The sequence below is a fragment of the Onthophagus taurus genome, chromosome 2 (assembly GCF_036711975.1).
Source record: "Onthophagus taurus isolate NC chromosome 2, IU_Otau_3.0, whole genome shotgun sequence".
NCBI lineage: Eukaryota > Metazoa > Arthropoda > Insecta > Coleoptera > Scarabaeidae > Onthophagus > Onthophagus taurus.
Window position 1 is genome coordinate 26570874 of NC_091967.1, and position 24528 is coordinate 26595401.

Below are 24528 nucleotides of genomic sequence, written 5' to 3' on the forward strand. Positions count from 1 at the left end.
TTGAATGCGAATCCCTGGAGTGCACGCAATTTTTTTTCTGTATATTTAAACTACATATTTACTTACTTACCAATTATGGAGGTGGCATCTTCTTAACCAAGCAATCAAATCCATATAGATAATTTCATTTGGGTTGATACTTACCATTATCACTTCAAAGCTGCTGAAGGTAAGACAAAAAAATAATAAAAAATATAAGAAAATCCAGATTGAAAATTATATTTTACTGTCAACGTGTTTCACAAAAGCTCAATATAATAATAATAATTTACAGATAGTATACAACTTTACAAGAATTACAAATTCTTTGGCGAGAAGAGAAACATGACGTTCATTCAACGGTGATGCGGTTTTTCGGTACACAACAGATAAGTAATACATTAACGATTAAGGTGTAGTATCATAATAAAAAATGGTTTCACGACTATAACGCAAAGAAGGATTGATTAATTAATAATTGATTAATAAGATGTTGAAATTTATTGGTAGCAATAGAGAAGAGATAAGATTGATATGTAACACATGCGCACACACGTTTCTCAACAGCCAACGGATGACGGATGTGCTCCTATTGGTGCATCATCACGTTACACTTACGCATTATATACCAAAAAAAATTAAATATATTTATAAGTATTTACAATATAGAATCTCGAGAAAGAAAAGATCAAAAATTAATTAATTAGATTATTACTAAAGCTCTCGGTTTCACAGACACTATGTACAGCGCTTAAGTTTTTTTCTTTACAAAAAATGTTCTAACGATAACCGGGATAGAGGAGTGCGGGGCCCCATCAAACCAACCCGGGGGGTTTAACATCGAGTCCTGTTACCATGTCCAATCCAATGGGCGCGGATGGTGGAGGTGTGTTGTTTATAGATCCAGGCGAATTCACGTTGTTGGTCATATCGCTCTGGCTGTTTTCTTCGGAATCGCTACACGATTCCGAACTGCCCTTCTTACCATTTCCATTGTGCGTCTTCACGTGCTTAGCTAAATGATCGGATCTCATGAAACGCTTATTACATATCGGACAAGCAAACCTCTTTTCGCCAGTGTGGGTTCGCAGATGCCTTTGGAGTTCGTCCGACCTCGTGAACCGTTTCCCACAGAACAGCCAGTTGCATACGAACGGACGTTCCCCAGTGTGCCATCTCAGGTGGGCCTTCAAATGGGATGTTTTTCCATATACCTTCCCGCAGCCGGGTATGTGACAACTATGGATATTCTTCTTCCGGAGATGAACACCAGCAGGTCCCAATCTTTCGGCTTCTTGGCAATTTGGACAGTCGCAAGTCGCTCTTCCGGTGTAACGTCTTTGCGATCTCGGTGATGGGACCTGAGGTGGTAAACTTCCTGCGCCGGAAGTTGGCGATGGCGCCGATCCCGTTGGATGTAATCCAAACGAGCCGACTGCTTGAGCTCCAGGCAACATCGACTTATACGTATCTTGGAGTAGATGTTGTCCTGACGATAACAAGTGATTCGAAGCCAAAGAATGTGTTAACGAAGAATAGTCAGAGGAATAATTGGCCGCCATTTGGGCATGCATTCCGGCGGCTCCACTCATATCTAACCAACTCCCAGCAGTAGCCGAATGAACATCCCACCAAGAGTTTGACGTTACAGAATCACTTTTAATCCCACCATGGTGGGTCGCACTAGACATAGTGTTAAAAGGCCACGGTTCATAGTGTCTGGAGTACACGGATCCTAGAGCGGCGTGATGAGCCGTTGCCGCACCTTCAACTTTTCCCAACAAAGAGGATTGGTGATGGTGTACATGAGTGTTATCAGCAACCGCCGGACTTGTCGTCGCACCAGGAAAGTATAAGTCGCTGCCATAAGATGCTGTGGTAGGCACACTCGAACACGACGTCATCACAGGCCTGCTGCTATACGTCGTATTTGACGCTGACGATCTTTGCGTTGGTAAGGAGCTAGCCGAAGATACACTTGACCCTGGAGATGGAGCTCCCTGAGGACTCTTTTTCCACGGATGAAAACCTTTTCCCACTGCGGCATCAGCCAGCGGCGGAGGCGACTTGCTACTGAGTTTATTGCATTGAGCGGCCAACATTGCCAATGGAGTACCTCTTAAACTTGGGTGTTCCTGTAACAAACAAAAACATTATTTTATTAGGTGCAATAAAGATATAAGAAAAGTTTTATGTGTTAAAAATTACACGGGTAATCGAAGAAGTAATTGCGGCAAACCAATAAAATGAAATAATATCTAATAGATACAAGAAAATCAATTTGCATAGAAATAAGGTGCGGGAATAGGTAATAACTCACTATAATAGGTTGGTACATGTTAAATTACTTATTTTATAGTTTTCGAGATAATTTAATAAACATAAAGTTAAATCGCGATTTGAAATTTTATATAAAATAAATTATTTATCTCAGTTAAACCTCAGTTCAACCTTAAAAAATCATGTCTTACATCTTAACAATTTTAAATAAACATTCTTTCCATAACTTTTAACGAACTTCAAATTATATTGACGATTTTTAAAGCTATATAAAATGAAGTGGCCACTGTGAAAATAACTTCGTTCTTTATAACTTCGCAATGTTTTATCTCAAATTCAGAGTTGTTTCCTAGTTAGATCTCAACGGTTTATAAAATGTATTAGTTAATTAAGCCGAGGTGACTTGCGGCCGAGGCGCTACATCGATATTATATCGATCAATAACTGCCAGCTTTAAAGACTGTATGAGTTAATAAAGACAAGGTCGTTTGCGACCGAGGCGCTACATCGATATCATATTGATATAAAACTAACAATATCGCTTGGAACTGAGGCACTATATTGATGCCATCCCGTTACGAAAGTATACAATTTTCAGTAATATATGACTTAGTTAAACTAAGATGAAGAGGTGTTTTTTTTTTGTATGGCAATATATGCCTTAATTGTGCAAATTTGTTGCTGTAAAAAATGTATTTACAACATCATGTATTTCGATTGATGTAAAGCTATTATTTAACTAAAAGCTTTGTATATATCAGAATTATTAGAGTCAATATGTTTTATAATATCATGATATCTATTTCAAGATTACTTGAGAGTTATTGCCTTTTTTTGTTGGTTAATTGAGATTAAATAGTTACCTAGTGATAATAACGTTGAAATTAATACAGAAGAAAGTACTGATTGAGAAAAATAGCTGAAGAATCCAACGTCATATTGGATAACTTAATATTAGAACACAAAAAGCAGGAAAACTAATGAAATTATAATTGATTTGAAGTAGGAAAAAAGATTTTTACCACAGATATGTCTTCCTGACATTATTGATCATGCAGTCCAGATCATGGACTATCATAGATAAATCTTGGATTAATGTGAATGGCTTGAGTTTAATGACGCAATGTAACTCAATTTATCAATCAGATATGGGTCATAAAATTTGGCTTTTATTGATCAAAAGGGTTATTTTTTTCAGTTGGATATGTATAAAGTTCAAAACCAAATGCAAGGCAAAGAACTGCAAGAATATGAGCTTGGAGAAAGAGTACGTAAAAAGTAGTTAATGAAAAGGACGACAGTTTTTAAGAATGTATTATGTCATTAACTCTTATATTTTAGACTGATTGAAAACATGTAAATATTCTCAAAAAAAACAGTTTATTACCCCATCGCTACCTCTTTATTCCCCGATCAGATGACAATGCTGGACTTGGTAGCACCTCAGGTTAAACACTACTCCAAACATTAAGACACAGCTGAGATAAAAACAACTACTTCTTTATTTCACCTTCCCCAAGTTTTCGTATTTGGATTAATTTACAACATATTATATGTCGATCTTGACACAAATATTAACCTTAGCATTGAAAATTCTCTATTAAAACTCTACTTAATGAGTTTTAAAGAATATATGAGGTAATTAAGTCAAGGTTGCTTGCGGCCGAGGCGCTACGTTCATATCTTATCGACACAAAAATACAGACTCATCAAAATTATATGTATTAATTTAGGAGATGTGTTAACAAAAAAATGATAGCTTGGCAGTTTTCAAGCATGTCTGATTTAATTGAGTTGAGATTGCTTGAGGCTATAACGATGCCCAAGACGCTATAACGATGTCATATCAATCGATAGTTAGACAATTTTCAACGATGTATGGTTTAATTAAGCCAAGATTCTTTGTGGCAAAGGTGCTATTCCATACCACATGAAGGGAAATCTGGGAGCTTTTAAAATTGTATGACTTCATTACGCTGAGGTTGCATTGCAGGCTAGGCTTTATATCGATGTTCTATGAATGGAAAGCCGGAGAGTTTTCAAGAATAAGTGAATATACGCTGCCATTTCTATCTCTTCAGTCTGTCGATAACCCCCAATTACAAATACTCACTTATTCTTAATGTATTTTACTACATTATCTGTGGGAAGAACACCTGACATACTGAACTGCAAAATCAGAAAATCAAGTATGCAAAAATAATAGAAAATATTTAAGAAAAATTTCTTGAACGTGATGTAAAAACTGCACTTTATGGTGTGCAGTTGTATGGTGTACAATGTGTACTGACATTGTATTTAAATTTGATATAAGTAGTAGAAATAAGTACCTATATAGGGATTCTAATAATTAGAATTATTTAGATGAGTACTGAAGACCTTCCGAAAATAAAAGATTACTTTTCAAAAAGATTTATACAATAAAGTATAATACTTTCACATCTATTTTTTCAATGATACGAAGATTTCTATAAAATAACGACTATTAAATACAATCGTAATTATTGCTCCAAGGTATTTATATACCTTTGTTTTCAATAACCCCATAGAGGTTAACATAGAATTTAAATATAGATTATAAACTAACTTTATACTTTACAAGTATATTAAAAAAGTAAACAAAAAACAATTTTTTAACGCCGATATTTATTTTGAAAATAAACCGATTAAGAATTTTAGTATTAAGTAGGCATCTGTTATCGATATCAAAAGTGTAGTAGGAACACATTGTGAGTGTTTAACAGTCTGTATACATAAGTACGAGTATCTGAAACAGTTCACCTCGTCTCTTAGATCTTGATATATTGTCTAACAGCTTTGTGCTATTTGCAAGTGATGTGTTTATTTTCAATCATTCGATTTTAGTGGGCAAAATTTCAAAATATTTAAGAGAAATTGTAAACATCTTAGTTTTATGTACGACTAAAATATGAAACCCATCTCGAAGTGGTCATCTCATCCCCTACTGGTCATTAGCTGCCTATCGTAAATCATTTGTTTAACAAAAACCGATGATTACGGTCATTATTTTTAATGAGCAAGTGACCAGATGATATATTTCATTACAGCGCGGAGTGTAAGTAAAACTTGGGCTTTTTTTTCGTTGGTGCTACGTCCTTGTAGCTTAATGTCCCCCTATTAAGGGTCCCAGCGGGTAGGGACACCGGTAGCGAGACGCCTTCTTGCGGTCGATATCTGTGGCGCCGCCAATCAACTCTTTACGCTCCTCCTGCTGCTCTCGAAGTGCTTAGGAGGAGGTGGAACCAGCAGGAGTTGAAGGAAGGTTGTTCCGTGTTATTAATTATTGGACCAAAAAAAAATTAGTCTAAAATCGAAGAGGATGTTAGTGGGCAATGTTTACCGCTTAAAGGAGAAGTTGGGTAAAGAAGCCGACACTAAATCAAGGCCTCTCATCAATTTTAGGGCTTCTTAATGTAGAAAGTCGTTTGCATAGAAATGGGCTGAGATAATATGTATTCTTTTTTTTGTGATGATGCGGCTTTAGTTGGGTGTGAATGACTAACAATTTTTCAAGAAATCATCTCACTTTAACGTTCAACTAGAATCAGCAACATAACTCTTGATCAATTTGTTCTCCCTAAAATACTCTCAAATTTCCAATTGCGGTCGGCAGAGTTAATTAGGTGGAGCCCACATGAAGAGTGACCATCGAGGGACGAAACCGGCCCCGGAAAGGTCCTCTTCGGAACCAAACAACAAAAGAAGGACCCGCGAAAACTGCGGCGGCAACACCGCAATCAACGTCAGTAATGAAGCGCTGGCGCCAGAAGTCGACACGCACACAGACAAAAGAGGGTTACCGCATTAACAGTAAGTGGAAGAAAGATGGTAATAGAAATACACAAGTCAGAGAAAGACGAGGAACATCTTCTTTGAGTTGAAGCAAGAAGCGAACTGTCCCTCCTAATGGACGACTGTTCCTTTTGTTGTCGAGACCGAGAGCGATAATTTCCAAACATATTCGGTGATGTTGCGCAGCAAAGCAAGGCTTGGTTTAAAATCAATGAGTAGCGAGTTTGAAGTCGGGGATGATGGGGTTATTATCTTCATTAGTTGCCACAATTTGCAGATTGTAATGCCTGGGTCCAAAGTTGATGTAATTTAAGATTTGAAATTGGATGTAAATAAACAGTTTCAAGTTATATATTTATTGAGTATAAAATGAGAAAATCATTGTGTATTTACACATGATATGTAAACGACGTTGTCGAACTACAGTAAATAATCCAACTTGCGCATAAATTACTATCACTTGACATTAACATTAGTACTATCACGTATCCAATTTGTGTAGTACAATTACATTTAATTACTACACCGGTAATTATGAAAACAATATAGCAAAAAGTCTAATTACATATGTATAAAAACAAAACACCTTGAATAAAAAAAAATTAGATTGCATGATCGAATGATAACCACCTTAAAAGTAATAATTATGAGCCATTTGGGCGGACATTTACCTAATGAATCCCTCAAATGGACGAACCTCAAAAATTTTTATTCATTTTTTAATACAATTTTTCATTAGTCAAATTTATGCCGAACGAAAACATAATCTGCATAAAAACGAAAACCACTAAACAACGGGATAACCACAACGTTAGCGTGATGTTTTATGCTAATACCGGGTTATTGTGTTTTTCAAGTTTCATGGTTCCTTTCCTTACCATTGTTCAACAATTTTGAATATTCCTTTATAAAAAAAAAGTACACAATTTGGCGTGATCCGACCAAAATGAATAGATGACACAACAAACACCCCGTCGATATTTACACGGGCGAAATGCGTTTTTAATAATGATATATCTTCGGACGTGTGGAATATAATGGGTCTTCGGAGAGGGGTAATGCGGAATTGATTGCTTTGATGTCCGAACTAACAAGACAGCTGGTATACGGGAAAAGTAAAACTCTTTGCCGATTATTGGATATTTTTTGGGGGTGAAACCAATTTATACATACGCCCACCCTCCCTTAAATTCGTTTATCAATCGTGTTGAAGCTGTCACGCAAATAACACCTACATTTCCTGTTTAATTTTAAACTTTTTTTTTAATTAACCACAAAAATTAAAAATTTTAGGATGATTATAAGATTATTTGCTTTTAATAAAGTCATTGCATATTACAACCTCCTTCCGAATAGCCCGAAGGTTGGCATGACTGCTCCATTTGTTGGTCGGTAGGTTGCGCAGCGTATCTGGTTCAGGCATCCGTTGGAAGGTCGTTCATTATTAAAGCTGTGGCGATTATTATTATTATTATTATTATTTGCAAAAATATCGTTATCTGCCATCGTCTGCTAGTTTGTAGCGTAATTAAATTTAATGGTTAGGCGACACGCGAGTCGTGCGAAATAATCCACACAACGTTACTATACATTTTGTATTCATCTGAACCTCTCGATATGTGTAGGATTATTTTTGCGGTACAAAAAAAAAGAATTTTTCACTTACATTGCGTGGCACAACTTTTTCTACAACTTCCGCTAAATAAGCAATAAATCTTGAATTTTTTAAATGTCAAATTAGAATGATATTTTCTATAACGAAGGATATAAACGAAGGGTTATACAAGATTCGAATGTGTGCTGTTTTGAAGCGGAAATGTCGAGGTGTTTTTTCTCCGAAAATGCTGGAAATATACCAACAGCAACGTTTTCTGCTTATATCATGCACTTGAAGAATTCTGGGAATTATTGCACAACAAACAAAAACAGAAGAAGCATACCAAATATACAATAAATATAAAAGAGAATTAAAACAACAAGTATATATGAACAAAAATTACATAATGAAATAGCGATATACCAAGCTGAAAACAGACAAAAAAAAGTATGCCAAATAATAAATAAGGAAATAAAAAGAGGTAGAAGTAGCTGCAATACAACCATCACGGCTGAGATATACAGCAACTATCTCCAGAAAACCGAGAGCAAAGTTAATATCCGTAAAGGAAACGACTATATGAATGGATTACAAATACGCAACGAAAGTTCCTGTTTTCTAAGACCGACTGATACCACAGAAGTCAAAACAATAGTGAAAAGTTTTAAATCAAAAATAACTGAGGACATTTATGGAATGTCTGTTGCTTTTTTGAAGAGAAGTATAGAGGGTCTATCTGCACAATTAGTGTATCTTATTAACATGTGCCTCAAACATGGAATATTTCCAAACGAATTGAAGTTAGCAAAAATCGTTCCCATCCACAAAAAGGGGAATGTCAAAAAGCCAGGCAACTACAGGCCCATTTCTATTCTCCCAGTAACTTCGAAAGTCTTCGAATGCGTAATAGCACATAGAGTTTCTACTTTTTTCGAAAAGAGAATGTTTTTCACTAAATATCAACATGGCTACCGTAAAGAAAAATGTGTAGACACAGCTATACAAGATACCGTAAACAAAATACTGGAAGCAATAGATAAAAGAAAATTTATAGAGTTGGTAGAAGTTGATCTATCAAAAGCGTAAACCATGCCTTACTTCTAGATAAGCTGTATTACTACGGTATTCGGGGTGTTGCACATGACATTCTAAAGTCATACTTGAATGCTAGAATGCAAATCGTGGTGGTAAATGGAGGAAGATCTAGTGCTACAGAGGTCTCAGTGGGTGTTCCTCAGGGTTCGGTATTGGATCCTTTGCTATTTATCATATACATAAATGACATGCCAAGCATTATACCACATGGAGACCTTTGCCTCTATGCAGACGACACAATAAAAGATGTTCAAAATAATTTCAGCAAATCCATGCACGCTGCAAAAGAAAGGTTTAATGATAATGGTTTAACGGTAAACGAAGAAAAGATACATTACCTTCAACAACGGACATAGCAATACCGAAACTAAATCCCTAAAACATTTAGGTTTGTATCTAGACGAGAAATTCAAATGGTACACCCATATAGATAATACTGCCAAGAAGCTAAATGGTGCAGTTTACTGTGTACGGAGAATGAGAGCTATCAGTACCATAGCAGCGGCTAAACTCACATATTATGCCAGTTTCCACAGCGGAGCAACGTATGGCATTCTGTTCTGGGGCATGTCTTCAGCAGCAGAGCGAATTTTTCTATTACAAAAGAGGGCAATTCGCGCACTTCTCAATTTAAAGAGTAGAGATAGTTGTAGAGAACATTTTGCAATACACAAAATTCTCACCATACCGTCTGTGTACATATTCAGTTGTATTAAAGCAACGAAGAAGAAATGTTATTCGAAAGTTTTTTAAAATTGATTGACCCTATATTTTTTAATTTTTGATTTTGAGGCTTAGTTTTCAAAAAAAAAACATAATAAAGTTTGAAATTACAGGGCGCGAACTCCAAAGTACGTCACACAGATTTGAACGTACGATTGGAGAGTATAAAAATCAATAAAATTCCTGGAGAGAGACAATGCTAATCTTATACGCTAGAAGAAAACAGAAGAAAAAACGTCATCTGGAGTCGGGGTGGGGAATTTTAAACTTTTACATTTATTATTACAAAAATTAAATAATTTTCGAACGTGAAAACGTTACTAATCCGCTTTATTTAGTTTAGATTATCGATTTTTTGAAAGACAGTCTTTCTAATCGATTGACCTTAACGGCTCTTATTACTGATTATTGAGGTAAGGTCATTTTCTTTCTAGTAAATTAAGATGATAAGCATAGAAGTCGCTTGCGATCGAGGGGCTACAATCGAAGCCGCTAAAAATAAACCAACAGTCTCAATCAATCTTAGGGAGAAAAAGCTATTATGCCGAAGGCGCTGTTCAAAATACCACTTCCATCCAAAAGTAATTTGTATATGCTATAACGCCTTGTCACAAGTAACCATGGTTAAAATTACAATAAAGGATGTTATATTTTGTTAGATGAAGCCGTCGTTTGTAGTCGAGGCGCTGTAATCGATACCTTTAAAGATAAACCTATTATGAAATTAACGTTAAAAATCTCAATCTGTGTCTCGGCCAAAAGTATCCTTAGCTAACTCAGAAGCTATGATATCGGCTTTATGATTAGCATAAAATTATTCTGAAAAAGTTGGGGTCCACATTCTAATCCACCTCTCATTGCTATGGTTCTTGCCAAACACAAAAACCAATTTACATAGACAAAAACAAAAATGTATATAACAAAATAGAATTTACAAAAATTACATTAGGATCCCGCCTTGGCAGTCCTTTGCCTTTCAAAAGAAAAATGATCCGCATATGAGTGCCATATTCATTTCATTGCAATTTCTAGACATTCATAACTTGTTATGTACATTGAGTAAATTAGAAGATTGAATACAGCTTGTAGAAGACTATATTCTGCTAATAGAATACTTGATTTGTTTACCGATGAATAAACATTGACTACAGAAGGCTAAATACTGCGAAAAACTATGGCCTAGCTATTGTTGATAGACGGCTGGTTACTACCACTGATAGAATAGGTTTTCCTTATAGAAAATTAATTACTGCTAATGGAAGAGATAGAGACTGCTGCCTAATTAGTGCTGGTAGACACTTATAACGAAAGAATAAATATTGCTAATATGAGACTTCACATAGCATATTACCTACTGCACGTAGAAGGCTGCATACTTTTGGCAGAAAAATACATATTGCTGATATAAGAGTAGATACTGGTAATACTGGCTTAAGAAAAGATATTTCTGACACATGACTGAATACTGCCCACGAAAGATTTGACCCAGTTTTTTTAGCATCTTGTTTTTGTTTCAAATCCAGTTATCTAATTAATGGAAACGTACCATGTCTGCATCAAATGTAACCACATTATCCACCAATAGTTTCCCAAACAGTGACAGCTTATGAATTAACCAATATATCTTTATATTTATTGTGTATTACTCTTTCTTTTCTAGTATATATTATATTATAGATGGCAATACAGTGAAATTCCACTAACTCGAACTTCTATATCTCAAATTATCCTCTAAGTCGGATAATTTTCGTAAGATCACGCGTTTGATTACGTTTCAAATGTGTTTTTATCTCTCTAAGGGCCGGTTGTACAATATGTTGCTAAGGTCCATTACTACCACCTTTTAGATAAATTTATCTTATAGATAAACTCATTTACTAGCCAATTAGAGCGCGTAAAATAGCCGTAACCGTGGTAATAATCCCTAAGATAGCTTAACCAGAAGATGGTAGTAACGAGCCTTAATCTACCTGATAACTATCTGGCGGATAAACTTATAGGGAGGATAAAGATATTTGCTGTTGTACAAACTGTTTTTACCGGTAGGATTGCTATCGGCGAAATAAGAGTAAGTTGATAGTAGTTTTTCCCCATATCTAGCGATTTGTGTCGTAGATTGCTAACGCTGACGTCTTTCTTTGAAGTTTTAATTATGATTTTGACAATAACAATTGTTTAAAAAAATGTTTCACGACAGACAACTGACAACGTACTTATAGGGTTAACGGTTAATGCTATAGGTTAACCTATGCAGTAACCATACGAAGTTTTTATATACTAACCTTGGTAACTATAAATATCTGCCGGATAACTGTCTTATCGGCACCGTTGAGTACCCGATAAGTTATCCTGCCGATAATCTCAACGACAAAAATATCCGTACATTGTAATACAGCACAAACTAAGTTATTGGCCAGATAACATTGTAGGGAAGTTTATCGGTATATTCTACAACCGGCCCTAAGTCGAATTTCTCCGTAACTTGAACTGAACGATTATGGAATTTCTTCAATTTTTCTTGTGTAATATAGTGTACTAAACAGATTTATTATTCATTTTGTTATAGAGTGGCCAAATTTAATAAATCTTTAGATTTGAAATTTGTATGAGTATAAATGGTAAACAAGAAAGAGTCGATGAGGGTTGTGACACAACCCGTTTATCTGTAATCGCCTGAAGAGATATACGCCAACACTTATTGCGGCCGAGGCGCTGCAATGGAGACCACTAAAGATAACGTAGTGAAGAGATTTATGTTTTCTGAATATAAATTTATGTTAAAAATGAATTTTCGCAATCGAGTCTCTGTAAACTCGACCATAAAGCTTAGAAAGGGAGGACAGATATAGATGTTTAACTAATTGTAAAGTGATGGCGTAGCTGATATTTAAAGTATTCTGCAGGCAGTAAGTGTTGGAGATCCCAATTATAGCGCTTTGGCCGCAGAGGTATCTAAGCTATAATCTTATTTACGTTGGGTCTGAAACTTTGTGGCCTGATATATAAACAGTTATTGAACACCGAGAGTACGAAATTTTATTACAAATGGACCAAAGAGATATCCGCCAAGATCATTTGCTGCCGAGGCACTACAATAAATAGTACTAAATATAACATATCAATTTCTTTTTGTAACCAAAATTCGTTCGTCACAGCAGCATTGACATGTTTGCTATAGACAGATTCAAGGGAATAGAAACGATGTCAGAAGTTGTTCATAATATTCATAGAAATAGAAAGATAAATTACTGGTATTGAGGTCCTTGTTGTGCAGGCAATGTAACCCCCTTGTTTCTTCTAGTAAATCTAAATCTTCATATTCTGGCTCAATATAATTTCCTAAGTACCTAATATATTTAAAGCTTCTTGTGGGTTTTGCAACTCTTTGCCATTAGTCGCAATTTTCCTTGCAAAGTGTATCAATCTCAACACAATTGAATTTCAACATATCGATTAATATTGTTAACATTATAGATAGCTAAGAAAGTATCGTGGATAAACAGTTAAAATGAAAGCCTGCAAAAATATTAATTATCTTTGTGAAATTGTTGTGTCTCAATACGTTGAAGATAAATTTTAAATTCTTTAAATGGTCAAATAGAATGATTTTTTTCCATAATAATTTATGTTCTTCGCCAACCCTTTATATATATTATACATATAATAGTTTTCTGAGACGGGTCTAGCCCAATTTTTTTTTGTTTCATGTAGAACCGAGTGACCGTCTGGGCAATCTGCATTAATTCGGTCTGGGAGGACCATTTCTGAGAAGTCTCAGGTTCACTGAAGAACCTCGCTACCGGGCAAACTGTCTGCCACATAATTGTTTGTCAATCACGCACTCGTTGAAGAGCCTCCGGCCATTTTCTTTAATAAAACATTAATTGCCGCTACCGAGAACGGATGCTTTCCATCCTTTCTACAGCCGCCGTATTTTTTTTACTTTTTTCATCTTCTCGTTGACTCCTTCTAGATACATCTCACGATAGTTTTGTAATATTATTGTTGTTTAAGATGTTTATGGTTGAAAAACGGAAGCTTTGGATCTTAATTTGTTGGCGGCATCTCATTACAAATACGTTCGTATCCCACTAATAACGACGAAAATGTTCGTTTGTATTCTACCCTGAGGGTAACCAATAAACATTTAGCGGCAGATTTATAGTTAATCTCTGGCAATTCGTCGGACAGTTTAACGGGTTTCGGTCCGTGTCGAATGGCCCTAAATTAATACAAATCAGACGCTATAAATAATAATCTCAGTCAGCAGCGGGAGAAACAGAAGCATCCACGATGCCCACGCCTGGGTGGTGCTCGTCCTTCGTTACCAGCTCATCCCGTGTGTGGCTACTGGTGTTGACGACTTCTTCTTCTCATTCTCGTCGTCTCTCCACAACCAAGTTTCTTTTTCATCTTCTTGTTACCGTTTTAGCACACATACTCATAACGAGTTTTCTCTTCTCGAGTTCCAATGCGTTCCCGGCGTAGGTCATATATTTGTATGCATGAGTGTGCCTGGGGTGGCACTTAGATATGGATTTTTATGGGCCGGGCTTGACAGCGGGTCATAGCCTTGGGGAAGTCGACACTTCCGAGATTGAGTACCTATTTTTCGGGGAGCCATAAAGCTGCTGTAGATGCGGAGCAGTAAAATGGTTCGACCTAAAGGTCAAAGTCCATTTTATTAGTAAGTCTTCATTTTCATTCCCAATATTTTTTTAAAATTTAGTTACATCATAGAGCGTGGGTTGAAATAGAATCCCAAATGTTCCATGACGTTTTTCTTATTCCCAGCACTCCTCATTTATAATAAGAGCCTAAGGCCAATTAGCAATTGCGAAATTGACGAAAACGACCACCGCCACGTAATTATTGTATGCAAATCGTCGCTTTCGACGCTCCCAGTCGGTTTTGTGAAATTAGAGGCTCGAAGCCGCGCGGTAAGAATTCTGTTTTCTATTAGCAGTCATAGTTTCTGTTACTTCTTGTGTCGCGCCTTCGGTGTCAATCATCGTCGGAGATTTCTTGGGTGTCTTGTCAGCCTCGGGGGACCATTGAATATTATTGAACGTTTCACCTCAACATAATGGCTCCAAACTATTTAAGCAAGAAAAATTAAAGTTTAACCGCAAACTTCTTAAAACTAATAGAAGGTTGGAACAGATGTTATCCGCCGGCTCGCTCACTAATGGCAAAGAATAGACCCATGATGTGGCGTGTAATTTCCAATTAATCATTCGGTGAATTGACTCATTTATAGATGCCAAAGACGTCATGTCAAAAGCATCTGGTTCTATTTAATCTTTAAAAATATTTATATAAAAAAATGATAATAATAATAATAATCATTATTTTTCTTAGAATCGATAATTGCCAAAAATCGTTGATCTCCTCATTCGTCCTTCGACAAACAAGAACAGAAACGGCTAATCGTTTCGGCTCCCAATAACATAAAAGTCCCGAAGGTGATTAGTCGACGAAACTGATTTCGAGAAAAACCATTTAGGCGATATTTTAAAAGACCGAAAGCGATATAAAAAAAAATAAATAAATAAAAGAAAAAAATAACAGAAACAAGAATGAAAAGTTGATGGTTTTGACTACAATAGAATACGATCCTTCTGTTTTCTTACTCATTTCTTGTATGGTGATACAGAAATTGATGTTATCGACCTCGAAGTTGCCTCCTCCCTCACCATACAAAAGCAAAGAAGACTTGACAGGCGATTAATAGGCAACATTGTAAATTAATTGTTGCGTACGTGGAACGATGGTGGCGTGAAACGGTCGTAAACTTATTTGCAACCTCGGCTCCGGTGGTATCAGCTCGATGGCATCGAAAATTTGCATTGGCCATTACGCACCGTGTAATATGCCGTTAAGGAGGTACCATCGCGGTGGAATGTCTCAATTACGCAATGTATAAGAACAATATTCTCAATCATATTTTTGAAGTATTAAAAAAAGTGATAAAATAAAAAATTAAATAGAAAAATCTTATCTGAAGAACGAATGATGAAACATAGATCATTTAAAAGTAAATTTAATATGTTGTAAATTCATATATTAAATAAACTTCGTTGTTATGATTATTTAAACTTAACTCTGCATGATTGATTTTTACAGTTTAAAAAAAAGATACGTAAAAAATCATATCATAAGAATGAATTGAGATATGATGATACAATAAAGTTCAAATAATTTATAATGTTAATGAACATTTTGTGTTATAGATCATTTCTTAAATTAAATAAATTTTGTTGCTGTGATTATTTAAATGAAACTATGGAAATTGATTGTTATAGATTTTAAAAATAAAAGCTAAAAATATAGTATTGAATTGAAATATAATGATGACATAAAAAACATTTTGAAGCAGATATTAATGAACATTTAATGTGTTATAAGATCATTTCTTAAATTAAATTAATTTTGTTGTTACGATTATTTAAATGAAACTGTGCACATGTGATTGTTGTAGATTTTAAAAATAAAAGCTAAAAATATCGTATCTTAAGAACGAATTGAGATATCAAGATGAAATAAAGAGCACTTTAAAACGGATTTAATAGAGTATATGAGATTTATAAATAATTTCTTATTTTCCATAAACTTTGTTCCTATGATTTTAACTCAACTCTGCATCTACATTTATTTTTTTAAAATATAGATTTAGAACGATGTATCTCAAGAATGAATTGAGATATCATCACGAAATATAGACCATTTTAAAGTAAATTTAGTAGAGTTTAAGAGAATCACAAATAATTTCTTATTCTCCATAAATATCGTTGCAACGATCTTTTACACTTAACTCTGGTTCTTCGTTTATTTTTCAAAATTATAAATTTATAACAACTTATCTCAAGAACGAATTGAAATATAATGATGAAATACAAAACATTTTGAAGCAAATGTTAATGAACATTTAATGTGTTATAAGATCATTTCTTAAATTAAATTAATTTTGTTGTTATGATTATTTAAATAAAACTGTGCTCATTTGATTCTTATAGATATAAAATATAAAAGCTACAAATATCGTATCTTAAGAACGAATTGAGATATCAAGATGAAATAAAAAGCATTTTAAAGCGGATTTAATAAAGTATATGCGACTCATAAATAATTTCTTATTTTCCAATTTTTATAGATTTAGAACGATGTATCTCAAGAATGAATTAAGATATCATGATGAAATAAGAACCATTTGTAAATCGAACTCTGTACAGTTAAATGTTACAGTTTGTGTATCCAACATGTGAGATTAAATAGAAAACATCGTTATGTATGAAATTAAAACAAAAAAATTTGAGTAATTACAATTCTCTATCAAATTTTCAGTTTTAAAGAAATTAATCTTTAAAGTTTACTAAAAATTTAATCAAAAGAAATCGTATATAAAAATCTAATTGCTACAAAAGAGTTTAAAAGAATCATTACTGTTGGTGTGGTTCTAAGAAGTCTACCTTTGAAACTTTTAGCTCATGGGCTAATACTCCAGTTTATGGCAGTGAGACTTGACACATACCTCATACAACTTCTAGAGCCTATAAGTCTGAATCCAACGCACCTTATAAAAAGTTAAGAGTACTTTGCGATGCATAAATTGGAAATAACGTAAAAAATATGCCATTATCTGATAATTTAAATTTTACGGGCATTTATATATACATATATGTATAGGTGTCCCTGAGATACATGCTGTATATTAGCAGATGAATACGCAGAACCTTTTGATACTGGTATTAGAATCGACATTTTTGAGATAATCTTAACAATTGTCGATAGAGTTAAAATTGATTTTAACCAATATTCATTTAAATTTCTATTATAAATAATTTTTGTTACTGTTTGAAATCTGAAAATCAAAGTTGACACATCATATAATTAATAAATTTTTACGTCTTCGGTTCTATATTTTCTTTCCGAGTGATTTCAAAACGTATTTCTTGGTTACCTTACAGCTGCTTAAAAAGTAAGTATGCTTTAAGCTTTAGTTTAATACGAAAATCGTTTTGGTATATTAAAAATAAAGCTTAAACGTTGCTTTGAAATCAGTTAATTTTGCCATAATTTATTTTTTTAATGTTTGAAACCTTTTTTATTAACATCATTTAGTAAAATGAGCTTATTTTGATTTCCCTATGAATAGTATGGTACACAGCATCGCAGCAAATCATGGCAAATCAATGTGTGTGATCGTTTTTATCAAAGAATATTTAGTATAACTTACATTAAAAAATCTATATTTCGCCTTATTATAGATCAACGAACGTTAATATATCGTGTATAACGTAACAGTATACACGACAGAACCCGACGGAACTGGTTTTGCTGTAATTACAGGTTGCCGGCTTTTTGTTCATTGCATAATTCAAAAAGAATCCAGATGTGTGTCAACCTTGCGGGATTTATTATCAAGTAGGAGAAGGAAAATGGTTTGTGGGCGCTTTGGCGTGCTAAGCGGTAATAAGAGGAATAATTAGTTTCTATCTCGACTTTAGTTTACGTTTCTTAAAACAACTTTCCAATGAATTATTTATGCACAGTAAGTTTAAGCGATTTCTATTTATGTAGGTTTATATCAACGGTGAGATTTGTCTCATCTCTTTGTATATGTAACGATTTTCTTAAACACAGTCAAAACACATAAAAAAAGAACTAGAATAAGGAACTGAAACTGAAAAAAATTGTATACGAAATTGAAAAATTGTTGGTTATTAAAAAGCTACAAAGGGACAAAATAATAGTGTACCTCCAATCATTTGAATGCATTTACAATTCAGATCTTCCGGTTACCGTGTTTTCCGAAGTTGTTTCGAAGACGTTTGTAAGCAGTATATAGAGGGAATTATAGAAAATTGTCACGTAAATAAGTAAATATGTCAAGACACCAAAGTAATAGGTTCCCGGTTTATACTTTCCGATATAAGGAAATTTAAGGAAATTGATGAGTGAATAATTGAACGCGGTGCTCGAAAATTACATGCTTAACATTATTATGATTCAATATAAATAAGATACGGCAGGTCACGATGATTTTTTCTGCATATTTTAATAACAAGCGAGAGGTAAAACTTTCCAGATAGAGCAAGCTATTGATATCGTGTTGGACAAGTGTAGAACACCTCCCGAACAAACCGCACGAAACTTCAAGTGACTCTATAAACTATTCAGAATATCGTTGCGGTTTCAACTTTCAACATCACGATATAGTTGGATATCGAAATGGATTTGGTTTGAATTATAAAAGACCTAACAAAAGTTAAAGATGTTTAAAAAAAAAGTTTTAGTCACTCAAGGTCTAACGAATTAAACTTTTTTTAAACATTTCTTTGTTTACTTTTAAAGATATTAACATAGTTTACTTTAAACTAATCCGTAATTAACCAAATCTTTTTTTAAACAATCCACGAAATCCATGTCAGAAGTTTATAAACAATGATTAAATCTTGGAAATCGAGTTGATTGATAGAAACTGTCGCCGTTGTTATCTTTGTGTAATACACACTACATTGGAATCATTAACTAGAAAGAATTTCACAAAATCAATCGAGTACCAATAAATTCATTTAATGCAAAATTTTATACAAATTCTCCGAAAATTTAAAATATCTTGAGCTAGACGTGCTTCGAATTGCATTCCGGAAGAAGTCAAGAGGTCTCAATGGGCGTTTCTCGAACAAATTCATCGTCTGGAACGAGATATTTTCGGCTACGACAACCACGTTTTCGTCGACTCTAATAATTACCTATTCTAATAATCACCTATTCTAATAAGTTAATATATTTGGAACATATTGAACGTGGTTTTTAAAAATTTTTAAGTTGATACGAGTAAAATCTGCTTAACTTTGACAAGCTGTCGTTCAAACGTGAAAGATTCACGCATTTGCCGATGCCGACAAAAGGCTGCCGTCTACCGCATGCTGAGCTTTTCTTGATGGATTCGCTCAGCATGACGCCAAAAACCCTGCGTAAATGTTTGTTTCTTTCCCCATCAGTGGGTATTCTACCGCAGTACTTTAGTACTCTAATCCGGCCTAATATTTTTCAACTACATTGCTCAGTTTTTTCTTCTCTATATGTTACATTATTCCCTCCTTTTTGTTGCTCTTTTGAACCCCTATAAAGAGGTATTTAAAAAAAATTTAATCCCTCTTGTAAATTATGTAAACATGTTATGTAAAAATTTAAATCCTCCAAGTAACAGTTACATTTTAAATTCAAATAGAAACAATAACTACTTTGAAATGTACTAAATTTGTTGCGATGTAATGCACTGTACTGTTCACAGGGAAATTAAAATTATGTTATTTTTAAAAATTTGATTAACAAACATTGTTTATATTAGATATCGACAAAAGTACATATCAAAACTTTTTGTTAACGCGAAAGACTTTAAATTACATTTTAAACAAATATTGTAAAAAATAATTTTTAACAACATATAAATTATGATAAAAATCAACTGATTTCAAAGAAACGTTTCAGCTTTATTTTTTAAAACACAAAAAAGATTTTTATATTAAATTAAAGCTTAAAGTGTATTCTTTAAAAATATGGTGTACACTCGTCAAAAAGAATACTTTAAAATCATCTTAAAAAGAATGAATATTGAAGAACTGTTTTTGGATGAAAATTAAAAATTGTGATAAAAATCGATTGACTTTAAACAACCGTACTAGCTTTAATTATCAAGATACAAAAAGGATTTTTATATCAAAATAAAGCTTAAAGCATACTCTTTAAAATACGTTTCAAGAAAAATGCTTAAAAATCATCTTGGAAAATATTAGCATTGAATCAATTGAACAATTATTTTAGAAGAAACTTATAAATTGTGTTAAAAATCGATAAATTTTAAAGAATCGTATCAGTTTTAATGTTCAAGATACAAGAAAAATTTTCATGTTATATTAAAGCTTAAAGCTTACTCTTTAAGACGATGTATAGCTACAAAATCTAGGTTCTAAAGCTATCCTAAAAAAGATAAAAACAGAAAATGTGTTAAATTACGTTTTAAAAAATATTAGATTACCATTTTTCTAAATTAAAATGAAGTTTTTTTTGAAAAATGTTATTAATAAAAATTAGTTATAATTGATTTCTAAAGAAATATTAGTAAAAATAATTTTGATACGATCAATAATTATTAAGATAATCTCAAAAACATTTATCTTTGTACCAGTATACAGCTCCACCTGGAGTAGATATCAAAATGTTTTATTAAAGTGATTGGGTTTAAATTATATTTTAAATAAATATTATACGAAACATTTTTTGATGAAATGAATCGTTTCTTCGAAATTCGCTCCATTGGCCTAAACAAATATTAGTCACAAAAATTTGGATACGATGAATAGTTATTGAGATAATCTCAAATAAATTGCCTTTATACCAGAATATAGGCCACCTGGTAATGATATCATTCTTTTTTATTATAGTTATCGATTTTAAATTACATTCTAATAAATATTACTCCAAACATTTTTTAATAACAGCCATAATTTCTTTGAAATGTTATAGACTACAATTATTTATAATTGAATTCTAAACAAATATTAGTTACAAAAAATTTTGATGTATATGTAGGCAATTTATAGAATACCTACAACGTTTAGGTAATATATGAAATATTATTAATTATATACTTTGCCTAAATATTCTATAAAATACCAAATGCGAAGCCGGCAATGTGTGTAAAAGGCCTTGTAAAAGAACTACTCAAAAAAGAAGATGTAAAAGAAGATAAAAAAGTAAGATTTTATGCACTTCAAAATATCACAATAGTTCCCCATGTAAGAATACATAAATACTCCCTCTGCCCCAAATTATGATATACATTTCTCTAAAATTTATGGATTAAGGAAAGTCTGGAGAATTAACAAGTTTCTATCTATTTAATATAATCTAATGTAATCTTAATTTAATTAATGAAAGAAACTAGAGTTCTGTAGTCGAAGGTTAAACCAAATTGATGTTTTGAGGATACGTACGACTCAACACAAATTAAAAGGTCATACTACATGACGCTGGACGAAGCAGAACCAGAAAGGTGCTGTAAAAGCAAACGGTTCATAATTAAAGCTATGTTTATGGCTGCAGTGGCCAGACCACGCTATGACAGTGCTAAAAAACAGTATTTCAACGGCAAAATAGGACTCTGGCCTTTTGTTTATAAAGAACCTGCAAAAAGAAACAGGAAGAACCAGGCAAGAGGAACAATGGCAAAAAAAACATCGAGTCTATTAACGCAGCAGAATGCAAAAAGATGATTATCGATAACGTTGATCCAAGTTGATTGGTTCCAAATTAATGATAATAGATCAAGATAACATAATTCATAACCAATGCCACCATAGCTAACACCATTTCTTATGTACAAACCAGGAAACCCCAAAATATCAAAATTGACAATCATCTGCGTTAAATTCTGTTATAAGTAGAAAATTAAAGGTGATAGAGAAAAACGTTTTCCTTAAAAATTGATGATAATGAATCAAGATAACATAATCCATAGTCAATGGCGCCATAGATATCACCAATTCTTAGACTCAAGCCAGGAATTCTCAAAATATCAAAATTGACAATCATCTATGTTAATTCTGTTATAAGCAGAAAGTTAAAGGTGAGAGAGAAAATGAATCAAGATAACATAATCCATAGTCAATGCCACAAATTCTTAGGTTCAAGCCAGGATTCTCAAAATATCAAAATTGACAATCATCTATGTTAATGCTGTTATAAGCAGAAAATTAAAAGTGATAGAGAAAAACGTTTTCCTTAAAAATTGATGATAATGAATCAAGATAACATAATCCATAGTCAATGCCATCATAGATATCACCATTTCTTAGATTCAAGCCAGGAATTCTCAAAATATTAAAATTGACAATCATCTATGTTAATTCTGTTATAAGCAGAAAATTAAAAGTGATAGAGGAAAACGTTTCCCATAAAAATTAATGATAATGAATCAAGATAACATAATTTGTAACTAATGCTTCTATAGATATCACCATTTGTTATGTTCAAGCAGGGAATCCTCAAAATATCAAAATTGCCAGCAAACATCGCCAAAAACTATGAATGAATTGTGTTAAAAGTACCTTAGGCGCATTAACTAAAGAAAAATTAGATAAGTGCATTAAGTCAACCATGATGGCCTCAGGAGACAACAACTATAAAATTGAATAAATTTGAATCTGAGCATGCAATAGAAAAACTTTTTGAACGAAAGTTGTAGCAAATTGTATTCTTAACAAAATTGCTCTTTAGCGCGTTTGCTCTCAGACGCATAGATATTGAGAAAAATACGAAAATTCATGAATAAAGAAAAACTTCGTCGCGAAAGGCATTTACTAATATTATAATTGTATTTAAATGTGTAAAATTTTCTTTAATGTATGTTTAAATTAAGTTACAAATTGAACTACTAATTTTACAAATACAATAAAGTAGTTTTCAAAGTTTTGAATATCATAATTTGGGACAAATTATAAAGAAAAATGTATACCATAATTACTTACTGAATTCTGAGAAGCCAGTAGATCTACGTCTTGTTTTTACAGAATTATTTTGTTTCCTAAGTTTTTATGTTAGTTAACCTAGAAAAATTTTAAGTTTAATGTAATTTAATTGTGATTTTACTATAGTTACAGAAAAGTACTATGTGCCTTTTTTTATGCAATAACTTATAGATTATAAAAAAGTTTATTATGAGTAAAAATTGATAAATACAGACCAAAATCTATTTATTTTACACATTACCGGTCGACCAACAAGTGCTCTATGTAATGCCTAAGAATTGTATACATCACCTATGTAAGTAATCTTCATAATATTTCATACATTACCTAGGCATTATATAGAGTACCTAAATTATACAGATTGGCGGTAACATATACATCTTTATACCAGTATACAGCTCCACCTGGTAAAGATATGAAATTTTATTATTAAAGTGATCGATGGAGATTTACATTTTAAATAAATATAATACGAAACATTTTTTGATAAATTTAATTGTTTCCTTGAAATGCGCTAGATTGCCATCATATGCAATAAACCGTACTGTTCATAGGGATATTAAAATTACGTTTTTTGAAAAATTTTACCAACAAAAAAGTGTGTAAATAAAATGTGTTATAAATAAATATGATTTACAAACAATTCTTACTCGATCAATAATTATTAAGACGTATTATTTTAATTTTTATACCAATGTACTATAGAGCACCAGCTTTAAGACATGTCAAAAACTTTTATTAAAATAGTCGATTTTAAATCATGTTGTAAATAAATATATTTATATAAATATATTATTGTTTATTCTTAAAAGATATAATATATTCTTTAAGAATAGAAATATTATCGAATGAAGTATATCATATTCTTAGCATCGAAGAATATCAATTTTTTGTATCAAAAAATTCATTCTTGCGTCAATAATTTATAATACTCAAATGAAGAATTATACAAGATTGTTCTTACATGAATAAGTTTTTCTAAAAAGAAATAGGATTGTTGACACAACACTATGATATTCTTTTTCAATATTATTGATTTACTTTCACTAAGAATTCGTTTTCTTGAGAATCAAGAATATTTCTATACTTGCTTTGAGAATATGTGGTTTTTCTTCACTCAACAAAATGATCTTCTTGTGGATATACAAATTCTAAGAAATATTGTTGACCTTCGGCTTTAGTAATTTTCTTTGTAATTTATTGAAAGACACGCGTTGAATATTAATCCTTATTCACCATCAAAGAACCACAAGAATATGATAAGCTTGAGCCAAAAGTAATAATCTTCGTTCAAGAATATATTTCTCTCTGTGTATGCGTCGGCGAATATAAAAAGGCTTTTAAATACGGTATTATTAATAAGAAAACGCTTTAAAAACTTCTTTTCTGCTTTACTTATAAATTTCCTCGGTACTGGTTTCGACCTTTATTCATCATCAGCCGAATCTATAATTCGGTAGAATGAAATTTATAAATAAAGCAATAAAGAATTTTTTAAAGCGTTTT

General features: G+C 32.7%; 1 protein-coding gene across 5 annotated transcripts in view; it reads right to left on the bottom strand.

Annotated features, from left to right (window-relative positions):
- Positions 1-203: 203 nt before the first annotated feature.
- The window catches only part of LOC111418356 (transcription factor Sp8), a 179035-nt gene continuing 154710 nt past the window's right edge, over positions 204-24528 (bottom strand). For 4 of the 5 annotated variants that reach the window (XM_071194578.1, XM_071194577.1, XM_023050883.2 and 1 more), the window contains one exon: positions 204-2114. In XM_071194578.1, the coding sequence (XP_071050679.1) occupies positions 795-2081 (1287 nt within the window). In that variant the 5' untranslated portion in view covers positions 2082-2114 and the 3' untranslated portion in view covers positions 204-794. The remainder of the gene's footprint in view (positions 2115-24528) is intronic. The other variant, XM_023050884.2, reaches the window with a different exon arrangement.